The sequence below is a fragment of the Alexandromys fortis genome, unplaced genomic scaffold, assembly GCF_014885135.2.
Source record: "Alexandromys fortis isolate MF-2015 unplaced genomic scaffold, M_Fortis_MF-2015_v1.1 scaffold_193, whole genome shotgun sequence".
Taxonomy (NCBI): domain Eukaryota; kingdom Metazoa; phylum Chordata; class Mammalia; order Rodentia; family Cricetidae; genus Alexandromys; species Alexandromys fortis.
Genome location: NW_026068083.1, coordinates 609,077 through 623,858, shown reverse-complemented (window position 1 = coordinate 623,858; position 14,782 = coordinate 609,077). Strand labels below are relative to the sequence as shown.

General features: G+C 40.7%; 1 protein-coding gene across 2 annotated transcripts in view; it reads right to left on the bottom strand.

Annotated features, from left to right (window-relative positions):
* Positions 1-14,782, bottom strand: part of Ccny (cyclin Y) — a 73,174-nt gene that overhangs the window by 30,526 nt on the left and 27,866 nt on the right. For both annotated transcript variants that reach the window (XM_050122081.1, XM_050122082.1), the window contains exons 2-3: positions 8,937-9,011; positions 3,440-3,474 (exon numbers count right to left, since the gene is read on the bottom strand). In XM_050122081.1, the coding sequence (XP_049978038.1) occupies positions 3,440-3,474; positions 8,937-9,011 (110 nt within the window). The remainder of the gene's footprint in view (positions 1-3,439; positions 3,475-8,936; positions 9,012-14,782) is intronic.

Below are 14,782 nucleotides of genomic sequence, written 5' to 3'. Positions count from 1 at the left end.
TTACGTTTTTCTTTAATTGATCATTCTAATCACATCTAAAATAAAAATGTTGATTAGAATATTAATCTTTCTACATCACGTGGTTTCATTGCTTTTGGGACTGTCAGACTACTCTAGTCCCATTGTAGTAAATCTTTAGAAGTAGTGACATTTTAATCCTTTAACCCTCTCTTGGTCCTTGTCCAACCTGTGGTTCCATTCTCACAGGAGGAATTCCAGGTAGGAGCCAGAGGAACTTTCCCATCTGGAGGAGGTCACATTCCCTGCTATGGTGGTTAACAGAGATTGTCAACTTGACAGGATCTAAGATCTCCTAGGAGACAAGCCTCTGGGCATGTCTGAGTTTTTCAAGACTGGTGTAACTGAAGTAGGAAGATAACACTTTCAACAAGGGTTGCACTATTTCAAGGGGTAGATACAGGCTATAGAAGGAAGAAAAAGTAAGCTGAGCACCAACTCCCATTTCTCTGTTTCCTGATTGCAAATATAACGTAATGAGCTCCCTTAAGTTCCTGCTCTCATGACTTTCCCATCACCATGGGCTGAACCCTCACACTGTCAAACAAGATCATCCTTTTTCCCTTATGTTGTGTTTGTCAAGTATTTGATCACAGCAATGAGAACAGTAACCAAGGCACCTATAGTTGCTATTAGTTAGCTAGAAGCAGAGGGAACCTTGACCATTCCTCTTCACTGGCTCATCTACAGCACTGTTTCTAGAATAACAGCATCCTCTTTGTAGAATGCCTGAGCAATGCACACCACACAGGTTCTTCAGAAACCCAAGGGAGAAATCAAACATTGTGGAAGATCACATGTTCCATCCAGGTCACCTGTTACAAAGAAACCCAGCACATGACTATCTTTATTTGGGACAAGGACATGTGAGAGATCAACATCTGTCCGACTTCACTGTACTACTGCTGGACAAATCACATAGAAAAGCATGAGTTGGGGTGTACAACCTAGCACCCAGATCCACATAAGTTGGCCCATGGCTACTGATTCAGTAGGAGACACATGCCTGGAGTGCACAGGACACATACAAGTTAGGTCACAGTGGAGAGCATATGAAAACAATTATGGAGATTGGAGATGTGAGATCACACCTGTTCAATTAGCCATCATCAAGAGTAGCCTGGACAATCAAACCTCTTCTTTCCTCACACGCCCTTGGGTTTGGGTGTAATTTCAGCTCTTCCCTTATGTGCTCTCTAGCACCTAAGTGTTAAAGTGGGGAAAGCAATCAAGTTCACTGAGAGGTAAATACTGGAAAAGAGCTTCAATCACTCACCCTTCTGTATTCAGGAATACACCACTTCCTAACACACAAAAAGCACAGCCGTTTGCATTACCACTTCTCATGTTACACTCTGATCCCATAGATGTTTTACAATTCTATGCTGCAAACCTAGACAGCCAAGGAAGTGCTACCCGGCAAGACTTAAGTGAAGTCTACTGCTTGGGTTCTCTCTCTCCCTGAGGACCTCTAATTGTATTGTCTCCTCTTCTAGATTTCCTTTGTTTTGGGTATGTTGAAGCTTATTGAGAAGGAGGTTGATATAAAGTTCCAAGAGTGAAATTACAGTGTCTTAAGAATATGGGGGAATGAATTAGTCTTAGTTTTCCCTACAAGGGATACAAAATTATAAAATTCAATCTTTGAAGGAAAGGCCCTGCAGTTCTCCTAAAGCATGGTTTATTTTAATTAATGAATTAAAATAAAAACTGGTGCCTCAGCTTTGTTTTATGGCAGTTTCATGTTGCTGTCTGTGGTGTAATTCATATTGTTGATACCATTCCTCAAGTTTAAAACTGTTTTATAATTATCTTATATACTTCAACCATAAATAAACTATTGTGGCTATTAAAAGAAAAATTAAAATAACAACAACAATAAAACCAATCTAGAGGACCAGGGAAGTGCTCTAGAAATCCGACAGAGGGCAGAAGACATGGCTCATGTGTCCTCACATAACACAAGAAAAATAAAACAAACAAACAAACAAACCTGGCAGGATCTTGATGGGGGATTCCCCCCTGTATGCTATGAATAAAGAGGCTGCTTTGGTCTATGGCAGGGCAGACTAGAGCTAGGCAGGGGGTGGGGGTGGGATGGAGAGGTGTCGGAGGAGGGGGAAACGAAACAATACAGGGAGAAAGAAGGTGGGACTCAGGGAGACACCATGTAGCTGCCAAAGGAAGCAGATGCCATGTAACAGCACAGGAAGCAAGAGGTAACAAATCATGAGTCTGATGGTAAAATATAAAATAATAAAAAATAGATTAGTTTAAGATATAAAAGCTAGCTAGAAATACGCCTGAGTCGCTGGCCAAAGAGTGTGGTAATTAATATAGTTTCTGTGTGTTTATTCGGATCTGGGCAGCCAGGAAATCAATGCACAGCCTCCAATTACATGAACCTATGGATCCTCTGACCTCTAGGAAATGATATGTATGCATTAGATGTCATTGCTGTGGAGGAATCACCAGTTCCTTATGGGCTCAGCATGTGTCCTTTTAATGGCCTTGAGTCTTAAATACACAGCTTTATCATTACATAAGTCAAAATCTACAAGTTCTGAAATGCAGTCTATTAACCCTGAGCCAAAACTTTGTAATGTCAGATTCATACTGCAGTTTTCAGTGAGAGTATACAGCACACTTACTCTGGCAGTTCAAATAACTATCTTACTCCTTACCTTGTAGAAGCAGTTTTTTTCCTTAAAGAACAAGACACATGTTTAGACGAGAGGTGTGGTTATAACTTGTCTGCTACAGAGTTTACCAGGGAGCAGTGGGAAAGGCTGGAGAAGGTAAGATGAACCTGTTACTATCCTGTGCAGCCACCATGGGGAGATACACTGCCCAGAATGGCCAAGGCATTAGAAGGAAATTGTGTTAGATGGAAATTTTGAAAATGCTTTTAAAGTTAAAGGGTCAAGTTTAGTTATTCCACACATATAAACTGTTTCTGAGTACACACACACACACACACACACACACACACACACACAATGTGCGGCCCTGTTCCACAAACAGCAATTATGTAGAAGAGAGAAAGGAAGTAGACAGCTGCTCTTAAAAGTAATTATGTATTTATTCAAAGGGAACTGCACTACAAAAATAAAAAGCAAAATCCCAAAAAACAGGAATTCAGTGTGAGCAAAAAGGAAAGGTTCAAAATGATAAGCCGTTGCTTTGTTTGGACCTGTGTAATGTTGTGGTGGCACTGTGGTCTTATCCACAGGCACACTCCCTTCTCCGCAGTCCCAGGGAATCTGGAGACATGGCTGTGGGAATGAATCCCAAGCAATGCCTGGCAAATCAGCATTTCATCACTCCTCACAGTCTTCTAAGTACTACACAACACATAAGGCCTCTTCACCTACCGAAGTCTATACAATCGTTAGGAAAACGGGGAGACAGTTTCACTTACATGGTTAATGAAGAGACTCTTGCGTTTTTCTCTCACTGTGAAGACAAAAGACAGGACAAAAATGTTACATGCTTGCATGTCAATCCCTGTAGGTTGCTGAGGAATGGGCCTCTTTGCCATGGTCCTATCGTTCTCTATGAACCAAGGTAACCCAGTTATTCATTTACCAAATTTAAGTGTAAATAAAGCTACACAAATGCAGATCTAAACTTGACTGACAGAGGTCAATATGCAGCTACCTAAACAATACCATAAACAGAAGTCAACAGAAGAGTAGGAAATTTCATTACCTAAATGAAGTATTAGTAAATCTCATGAAAATTACATGCATCCAATAGTTTAAGATAATTAAGAGAATTATTTACTTCTAACCCAAATGGATCGTCATAGATCCACATTATATAAATGAATTATTAGTAACCACAATGACATCCCTAACAGGAGACCAAGTGATGTGGAACCAACCTGCCCTGCACTGGAAGACACTTGCTCCCTGCCACAAGTACTGGAAACAGGCCTGAGCTTGTTTAGGAGGCTCCAAGGGCACTTGTAGCTTCCCCCTCAGGAAGGCAGGTAAGCCTTCCCATATTAAATGATATTGTGTCCACCCTTGTTGTCTGCACATTCTGGCCTGCACTGTATGTGGCTTTAACCTCAGTTTTTGTCACAACAGACACCCTTCATCCTCAGAAGCCAGAAGGGTGTCAGAGAACACAGAGACCTTGTAATAAACTGTCACCAAATCTTGTGTTGTCCTTCCTAAAGACTAGCTCTTCGGGGCTCACATAAGTTCATCAACTGGCGAAGAAGTTCCTTATAGAGGATATGAAGGACAAGGACAAGTTTCTGCAAAAAGAAGGCACTAACTCAAGGCAGTGCAAATTCAGCTTGTGGTCTGAGCAAGTGTTTCTCTTGTAGTCTGTACCATCAAAGGCCTCTAGCTAAAAAGTTGCAGAGCCTTGGAGTTTCCCACCCTTCACATACAGCTTGGATTCATAAGGAAACATTTGCTTTTCCCTAGAAATCTATCTTTGGTGCCTCACATCTAGCTGGGCTAGAGTCCTGGCTTAGCAAGCAAAGAGACCTCGTTCTTTAATACTTGTGAATGAAAACATTAAAGAAAGAAACTGAAGATAACAGAAGAGAGAAAGACCTCCCATGCTCATGTATTGGATCAATATTATGAAAACAGCATTCCTACCAAAAGCAAATTATATATCCAATACAATCCCCACCAAAACTCCAATGATCGGTCAGGCATGGTGGTGCATGCCTTTAATTGGAGCACTCTAGAGTCAGAGGCAGGTGAATCTCTTGAGCTGGAAGTCAGCCAGAGCTATATTGTGAAAGCCTGCCTCAAAATAATGCAATTCTTCACAGAAACTGAAAAGGAAACCTTAAAATATGAAAACACAAAAGACTCAAATAGCCCAAAGGCTCCTGAATTATGAAAACACTACTAGAGGTATCACCATCCCAGATTTTGAATATATTACAGAGCTATAGTAATAAAACCAGTATGGTACTTTCATAAAAACAGGCATAGACTAGAACTGGACACCATATATAAACCCATACTCATATAGACTTTGTGATAAACAGATCAAAACTAAACATTGGAGAAAAACAGCAGTTTCAACAAATGGTGCTGGCTGAACTGTTTAGACATCTGTAGAATGAAATTAGATCTTTATCTCACGCCTTGCACAGAACTCAACTTGGAAGCTAGCCTGGTCTACATAGTGAGTTATAGGCTAGTCAGTGCTACCTACCAAGACTGTTTCAAACAAACAAACAAACAAACAAACCCAAAACAAAACCCAGAAAGAAGCCAAGAGTGATGATACACAATTTTAATCCTAGCACTCTATCCTGTGAGTTCAAAGCTAGCCTGGACAACAGAGCAAGTTTCAGAATAGCTGGGGCTACAGAAAAAGACCCTGTCTCAAAAGAAACAAAACAAACCTGGCTCAAAATCAAAGTTTTGTTTCTCTGAGAATGACATAGAGCAGGCTTTAAATAACCTAATTAAAAGTTCTGGGTACGTTTTCAGAGAACAAATTTGAGTTTAGCACACAAAGTAGAGGAGTGGATATTTCACTTAAGATAAAATGCAGCTGGTATTGCCGGGAGTGGTACTACATGCTTTTAATCTTAGCACCTGAGGAGGGAGGGAGGTAGACAGACACAGGACGACACAGGCAACCAAAAACGCCACATCAAAATAGAACTAGTGAGTCCTAGTTTGGCATGTACACCAAACTTCCCCCGTGTTGAGCTAGGAACCTGACCAAGGGTCAAGAACACAATGACCAGGACACGAAGTGTACTGAGGGAGGATGTCAGCCACACTTCCCAGCACTGGGCAAGGCATCCTGGTGAGGTCATTCCTGAGGCTGCAGGAAGGGAGCCTGGACTGTAAGCAGATCTTCGTTTATTTCTAAAGGAGACCTTGTCTCAAAAACACCAACCTAAAAATTTACTCTGAATGATCTGAGATCTAATGTGAAATAAAAGGTCATCACAGAAAGACAAAAACATAGGTGACCTCTTAATACATGGAATCTCAAAAAGCTGCTCATAGAAGTGGGGCATACAGCAGTAGTTACAGGCCTGGGAACATGGGAGATGGGACAGAGTGTTATCAATTATTGGTACAAAGACAGAAATGGTCAAGTCTGTTGTTCTGTTATACAGATAAGCGATTATGGTTAATAAAAAAAAATACAGGTTAGAGACTATGGTTAGTAAAAACTGTTATACAGTTAGTGATTATATATTGTACAATTAAAAAACAGCCAGAAGAGAGGATTGCCAGTGTTCTTAAGACCAAAAAAAAAAAAAAAAAAAGGAAGTAAGATGATGTCTAGCAGCTGCTTACAGCTCCTAGGTTGACCAGTACATAGCACAGAGGCAAATATGCTGTCCCCGAAAGGATGTACACTAATGGATACCAACAACTTTTAGAAGTTTTAACTGAAGATGAAATCAAATTAAAAAAAAAAAAAGCCAGGGCCAGTGGCATTTGCCTACAATTTCAGTTACTTAGTAAGCAAAGAGAGAAACACCAGAGCCCAAGATTTAGAGGTCCGCCTGCCTGAACAACATGACAAAGATCTGGAAAAAAAAAAAAAAAGTATGGAGCGGGGAAGACAATTTAAGTGCACTGAGTGTGTGTATATGTAAAATTGCTAAGGAATAAATAAATTAGAAAAATTATATTGACACAGTAACTCAGGGCTGGAAGTAAGTAAAAGTCTTCAGCTCAGGTATTCAGAGAGCTAAAGTGGCTATAAATTAGTGGTATGATTGAAGGCTGAGGAGAGGCAGCAACTTTGAATACAGGCTGCATAATATGCTGGCCCTGTGCATAGTGGTTCTCAATCTTCCTTACATTTTGACCCTTTAATACAGTTCCTCATGTTGTATTGACTCCCAACCATAAAATTATTTCAAAGCTACTTCATAACTGTAACTTTGCTATTATTATAAATCATAATATAAATATCTGTGACCAACAAAGGCTCCCATCAGGACCATACTCTCTCAGTCACTCAGAAATTCAAGAGAGGGAGGCTCCCAGGGAAAACTAAGGAGGGAACAGGTTATCACAGTCTGGTAGCATGTGGGGCAACTGTCCTAACTGGCATTTATGAATAGAGAAGTAATGGTAGCCTTAAGTTTTCTGTACTAAGTTGTTCAAAGTCAGTTCATAAAATAACCCAATCTCTTATAATTGCTTCACTCAAAAATAAGTCATTAAAGTTGCCAAGATTATTACGTGCATTAAAAAGCTACTTTGTAAAAATCAGTGATTACACAGAAATGTCTTCAGCAAATGACTCTGTCTGTAGAAAGGAAGAAGGTGGGCACTAAGGCGCAAAGGAGTTTAATGTCCCCCTGAATCTCAGGCACAGGCAGCAGTCTGAATGGAAAAAGCAGAGAGGAATACTTACTGGAAGAGGTAACTTTTCCTTTTGTTTGCAATATGAAACTCAATTATGTCTGCATGCAGAGTGGAAAGCCCTAGTAGTGAGGAGAAACTGAAGCACTATACAAGGATCTGAAGTTCTATTTAAAAAAAAAAAGGAAGGAAGGAAGGAAGAGGGACTCTAGAAGAAAGGAGATTGACCTTAACCTATTTCTGGAATAACCCTTCCTCAGTTAGGTCATTTCCTTGTGCTAGGACAATCAAGCCACCCCCCCTCACCCCCACCCCCGCTCGGCCAATTCTAGGAGATGGTTCGGAAGACAGCTGAGCTCAACAGGAAGAACCTGTACTGAGCCAGGCAGCTTCTAACTGTTGTTTCACCCCACTGTCTAAGCATCTGAGGAAGATCAGTTTTTATCTCCATTTTCACCAAAGGCCCACCCATACACCTACTTTGTTTTGCTTGTAATATCTCACATGCCTCTCAGCAGCTTCCCTTTATCACAGGAAAAGTTTTGGGTGGGCTTTTTTTTAATCACAAGTGTCTGGTGCTTACTGATTTTTCTTTTCTTACTCTTGGAGACTTTAAAACAAACAAACAAACAAACAACAACAACAACAAAAAACAACAACAACAGCTGTGCCAGAGACTTCAGGTGGCCTGCTAGAAAACCATCCATACTGCATCAGCACTGTATCCTGCCAAGGCTGGCACCAACCACTGCTCACCACTTTCAAGTCTTACCATCAACTACTGTCACAGACATACTTGTCTTCTTTGTAGTCTCTTTAAGATCTAAACTAGAGCCATCAATCTGTCCAGAGTCAAGGGTTGGTCTGCAAGTTTTCCTCTTTGCCAGACATACCATGGTCACTTTGTCATTATGCCTTACTCTATAGGTGTCCAAAAAGATTTATGAAGATTGAATCTGCATTTATCTTCTCTCTCTTCTGAAGCCAGAACAGTTAGGTAAACTAGAAGAGACAATGTCACAGTGTAGGAGAAATCCTATACATACCTGGGATAGAGTGCAAGAGTTCTAACAATTTTAGAATAAGTTGGCTACTCAAAGTTTGGCTTAAATAAATAAATAGATCAACAGATAAATAAGTAAATAAATAGGTAAATAAATAAATATATCTGTATGTCACATGTAGGTTCACTTGAACTCTTGAGTGACAAGACTGAGACAGTTAATTGACTTTCAATTGTTTAGATTTTTGTTTTATTTTACTTATTATCTAACTAGTGAACACATCTGATCTTTCAGAACTTATATAAATATCATGTCCTAAACTTTAGGACCTAAAGGGAAATTTCTGACTCGAGTCTTGGTGTGGAATATATGCAGAGACAACCCAGCTAATTGGCAAAAGGAAGACAATTATTTCAAATGAAAAATTCTAAAACTGTTAACTCATTACTAAAGAATAAACAAAGGGAATCACCAGACACTAATTCAGGACCACTAAAGGGAACTCTATCATACACTGAAAAATCAAATCCCAGCAATGTTCACATTTAGGCTAACCGTATTTTTAAAGGCAAATGAATTAGTAACTTACCATCTGTCTGAGATTTGCTAAGGAATATTGTGCTGGCCCGAGGATGGTCTGAAGGATTGAATTCCATATTCAAATCTTTAAAGAAAGAAAGAGAAATTAAGTAAATAACAAGTCGGTAACTGGGCAGAATAATGATTAGCTTTCAACTTCTCAATCCTAAACTGCTAGCACATTCAATAACTGTGGAAGCCAGTTTCTGTTTTAGTAGATTCTTCTGGTTCCGTTAAGAACACTGCTGTTGAAAACTCTGGTGTATGCAGGACTGGGGGTAGAGGAGCACAATCTGAGATGTTCCACAGGAGATCTAGCATCCTGAAACTCCACTATCCTTTGGAAAGTCTGCTCTGCACTGAGAGAGGTCACCAAAGGGTAGGGAAGACTATAACACACAATTCTGGGTAAGCTCTATACCTTTGTCAGGTAATGTGCTCATCAGAAGTGAGCAAATGAGATCTGAGGTCATCTCAGGTCACTGATACCATCATGCTGAAAGGTAGTGTTTGAAAGACAAACTGTATATGGGTCATGTGGGTTTCTGATGTGGGCATGGCAGGTGTACTATCTGATCCATACTTGAAAGAAAAATTAGGTCAACATATAGCAATCATTAAGATTGCTTGAGCACACATACACGTATGTACATGTATGGACACACACAGAAAGACACACAGACAAAGACAGAGAGAGAGAGAGAGAGAGAGAGAGAGAGAGAGAGAGAGAGAGAGAGACAGAGACAGAGACAGAGACAGAGAGAGAAAGGGGAGGAGAGAGAGGAGAATCAAACCATCTGGTGGCATTAGACTTTTCAGATGTGACAGGGACTACAAGACCCTTGTTCCAGTCACTCTTCTGCCTTCCCATTCCTATGGGCATTTGGTTTTGCAGCCCCAGCCTTAGAACAATCTCTGAGGATCAGAGGCTCCTCCATTTAGCTCAACAACTTAGTATTCCACTAGTGAACTTTCCCAGTCTAAAGTTAATAATAAAAGAACAGTCTTACTCTAAAGGGTAGAAATGGGTAATCCAAGTAAAAGAATAAAATTCAGTCAGGAAAGAGAAGAAAATATTTCTGGAAAGCCTGAACAGTATTCAGCTCCACTTATAGTACCAGAAAGAAACTATTTGTGATTAAATTACTCCAACAAAATTTCCATGAACCCAATCAACACCAATAAAAATAGTGCCTGTTTTTAGCTTTTACAGCCAATGAGCTAAAGATGAAAGAAAAGAAAAACAGGATGGTCAAAGAGATGATGGAGACAACACTAAATGCTTATTCACACGGGCGCTGACATGTTCTGGGCAAACAAGAACGGGAGGCAAGTTCTTACACATGAACCGTTTCTAACTGCTCACCAAATTTGATTAAAGAAACAAAATCTGAGAAGATAGGTGTCTTTGTAGTTAAAGTGCTTGCTTGGCAATCAAGAGGGCTATAGTTTGAACTCTCAGAACCCACCTAAATGCTGAACAGGCATGGTGACTCGGCTGTAATTTTAGCCTCTGGAGGAGGAGACAGGGTTTATCAGTGAGCTACAGGTTTGATTGAAGGATCCTGTCTCCAAGAACAAGGTGTAACAGATCACAGAACAGGGCACCAAGGGCATGCACACACATTTGCACCTGCCCAGACAATAGGCCCATGCACATGCACAGCTGCATATACAAGTGTGCTCACACACACATGAAAGCAAGTAAAAGAAACAAAAGCAACTCTAGACTCTTAAGCAATATGGTCTTTCAGGTACTCTAACTTCTGTTGCAGTTCACTGGAGTTTCACAGGTAAATGCCATAAGGGAGGCTCGATGGGAAAAAGACAGGAAAGGAAGACACAATCTCTCAAACTTGCTTCAACCTGAACTAAATAGAGCCCCGATGTAAGGTAGTCTGGGAGGTTTCCTGTTCAAGTTAGGATCTTGCTACTGTTTAAAAAAGCAGAGGGTGGTAACAAACGTGTGTCGCTTAATGTTTATGTTATGAGGACTTCTACATAACAGAGAGACAGCAAATATGTACTCCTAGTCACAACAAATAACTTTCAGAAAGCTTCAAACAAAGTCACCACAGAAAGCTGTCAACTAGAACAGAAGGGGCAGGACTGTTTACAGAAAGGTGCCACACAAATGACTGCCCTGACACTGTCAAAACCTCTCCTTTACCATTAAAATACAGCAGAAGAGAGGGGTTGCCAGAAAAAAAAAACAAGCAAACAGGTAATACTTCCCCACGGGTAGCCAGAACCACAGGACTGCCAGGTCTTGTCAAATGGAGAACTTGTTTTTATATCCTAGAGAGTGTCTTTGAGGGTAAGGCTGACAACCCAAAAGTCGGGATTCTTTGCCTTAGAACTAAGAATGGGGTCACCACTGACTGAAAGGACTTCCAAGAAGTGCACATGCATGCTAAGTTTCAGTTGACCTAGACAATGTTTATGCCTACGCACTACCAAGATCCATCAAGAGTGCCATAATGACATAGAAACAGACATACCTATGTCACCAGTCAGGAAGCATTATGACACATTAGAGAAAGAAAACACCCAATTCATAGGATTACCTGGTTTCCTCTAAATAAAGTAAAAATGAGCAATTTTTGCTATCCTGAATGAGCACACTTTATAAACATAATGCTAAAATTTTATTTTACAATGGCCTAGGGGAACTGGCCTTGTTCCCCAGGGCCTTGTCTCCAGCATTGCTGGTTCTCCTCAAGAGATGTGGCACTGACCTTTTCTCTATGGTCAGTGGAGACTGGCATGCAACCACCAAAATTAGTCTCCTCACCAGCAAGGTCCATGTGCAGTAGGAACTTTCAACAAACATAATGAGCGCAGGGGTACTCCAGGGACACAATCTCCACATGCAGCTGGCCCTGTGCACTGTCATTCTGCTTTCCCCAGAGTCCCAGGGGCAGACTGGAACTCTGTTTTTACTTCAAGAATTGTGTTTCAGAACTTTTCTATGAAGGGTGAAAACCAAACAAGACTGTCACATGTCACCTTTCAAGACACATAATAATTCTAGGTCTGGCCACAACGCTCACTGTGTTACAGATAACTGGCCAGGAATCACCTCTACCCAGTTGAATGAAGAAGTTGCAGCCACTCAGTGTTAAGAGGGAACTTAAGAAAGGCTAAGGTGGGGTGTGATGTGACGGTCACAGCAAAGGAGGATGAGGCATGTTAAAATCTTTGTGCGCCCTTCCCATATGTTATATCTCAGTCTTCTTGATGTTCACTTTCATACAAAGGTTTTCACTGACTTCCACCACTCTATTTACCATGGCCTGCAGCTCATTTGGACTTTCAGCAGAAATGTTGAAAATAAAGCAAAGATGGAGACAATACTTTGACACCCTATACAATGACCTTCGGCAGCCACTCCAACACCAGAAACAATAAGGAAATATTAAATATTGACAGGATCAAGATAGAGGAAGCTATCAAGAGAACAAAACACAGAAAGGTCCCAGGGGTGGATGACATCACAGTGGAGGAGCTGGAGGTAGCTACAATAGGCTCAGGAGCTGAGGTACTTCTCAGACTCTTCAGAAAGATATGGGAACATGAAGTGATTCCCACAGAATGGAAGCACTCAGTCATAATTCCCATAAACAAGAAGGACAGTCTTTATTGCTCAAATTACAAGGGCATTAGTTTGTTGTGCCATAGCAGCAAGATCTTCTCCTCCATTATTCTGCAAAGAATCAAGGGCAGAACAGAAGAAATCCTAGCAGAGGCCCAGGGCAGATTCAGAGCTAAGAGGAGCACAATTGATCAGATCTTCACTTTGAGGCAACTGGCAGAAAAATATGAAGAATTTGGAAAAGACTTATATATCTGTTATATTGACTTCAAGAATGCATTTGATAGCATTTGGAGGAAAGGACTTTGGAAAACAATGAGGTTCTACGGGTACCCAGAGAAAATTATAAGGATACCAGATAATGCTTATAAAGATACCTTTGAATCAGTCAAAGTCTGTGGAGAACTAAGTGATCAGTTTAAGACAATCATAGAAGTGCTGCAGGGACGCGTCCTCTCACCACTACTCTTTAATAACAGCAACAGCCCTGGAGGACAAGGAGATAGGCCTGCAGATAGGTAGTGTGCAGATCAATTAACTTGCTTTCCCTGAACTTCTCAACTATTAACAGTATATCCAACTCTTTAACACTTTCTCACCTTACCTAACCTATAAATGGGAAATGATGTTTTTACAGTACTGGTATTCTCTTACAGATTACAAGGCTTTCTTTCTTTCTTTACACATTTTATTCTAGAGGGGGAAAAGGTAAACAGTTTGCCAAACTAAGACACTCTGGCCTTTTCACTGGGAAGTCTAATGCTACACTAAGGCCAAATTCAAACAGCACTGAAATTAAGAAAACAAGAAGTGCACTCAGTGTAGAAGACACACAGAAGAAACTGTCACTCTGTGATGCCAAACATCTGGGAAAGCTCTTGTCAGTCTTGTCACTGTCTCTTCCAAACTGAAAATACCTCCAAAGAAGGCTGCTAACAACAGTGTAAAAGGCAACTTGTTCCTGGCTTACAATGGCTTCATTCTACAACATGATAAAACAAGGCTGTATTCTCAACAAGCAACCCAGACACCTGTCAATACCACAGAGACACCCTGGAACCATTCTAGCTCCTTAAAGGAGCCTGCATGACCAGAAGTGCTAGTATACAGGATGATCTCTTCATCTGTAATTGTAGTACCCTGCTGAAGACAACAATCACACAAATTGCCAAAGCCTCAGTGCCTTTGAAACTCAATAGGAATAAGAGGACCCACCCTGAACCACTGCATAGGAGCACTGCTAAGACTGAGATGTGGGGGGAAAGAGAAGCCTTAAAATAGCAGTGCCACATGGACTCTATATCTCTGTCTCTGAGGTGATCTGTGAGATGAGGAAGCACTAATGGCATTAGTAAAGAGGATAGGTCACAGGGTGGCAAGATGAATAGGGGTGAAGACATCTAGGGACAATAGTACTACTTATGTGTCTGCATCCTTGGAGTCTACTCCAGGCTTTATTATTTGTGCTGTGGTTTTGTCAAGTCTACACCTATCTATTCAGAGACAATGGCTGTTCCTCAATTGTTCTAATACCTCTGTGTTTAAAAGGCTCTGTTGTTACAACTGAAACCTGTGCTTAAGAAATTTCAAAGCTTGTTCTGGGGTCCTAGGAGCAAGTCATCAATAGGTAAAGTGAGGAGGAAGGTCTGGAGCAGGAGTTGAATTCCACTGGTTTTGTAAATGACACTTAACAAGCAGGCAGGTCCTTTTCTCCTGTCCCTCTTTCTATGGTTGCTTCTATCAGAGTTGAGTAGCTGAAACAGACCAGGTGAACCTTTCCAGAAAGTCTGACCTCAGGACTGGAGGCAAGGACAAAGTCAAAACTGATATGTATGTATAAGATCTTCTGGAATACATGGAGTACAGATGCCATTCCCCAGGAAAAACACAATGTCTACAGTAAATTAATTTTTAAGCAGTCTACAGGAAAGGGGATGCTGAGATCAGGGCAAGCTGATTTCAGAATGGACCCACCCTTCCCCAGCAGCTAACTATCAGCTCTTCTAATGCTGGTAAGAAATACCATGAGAAATAGGAAGCAATTGTATTTAGATTTTTCAAAACTAGTGTAAGAAAACAACGGAATTCCATTCCTTTTCTATGAAGAGCATGTTATTTATTTAAGAGTCTCTTACTAAATAATCCTAAAATTCTAAACACTCAAAAGTAAAAACAGGTATTTTATAAATCCAAATGGAAAAACTAAAGTGAATGCTGGGCAAAAGGAGGCAGGGAGAGGAGAAGCCATGTAGCCCCGCTGG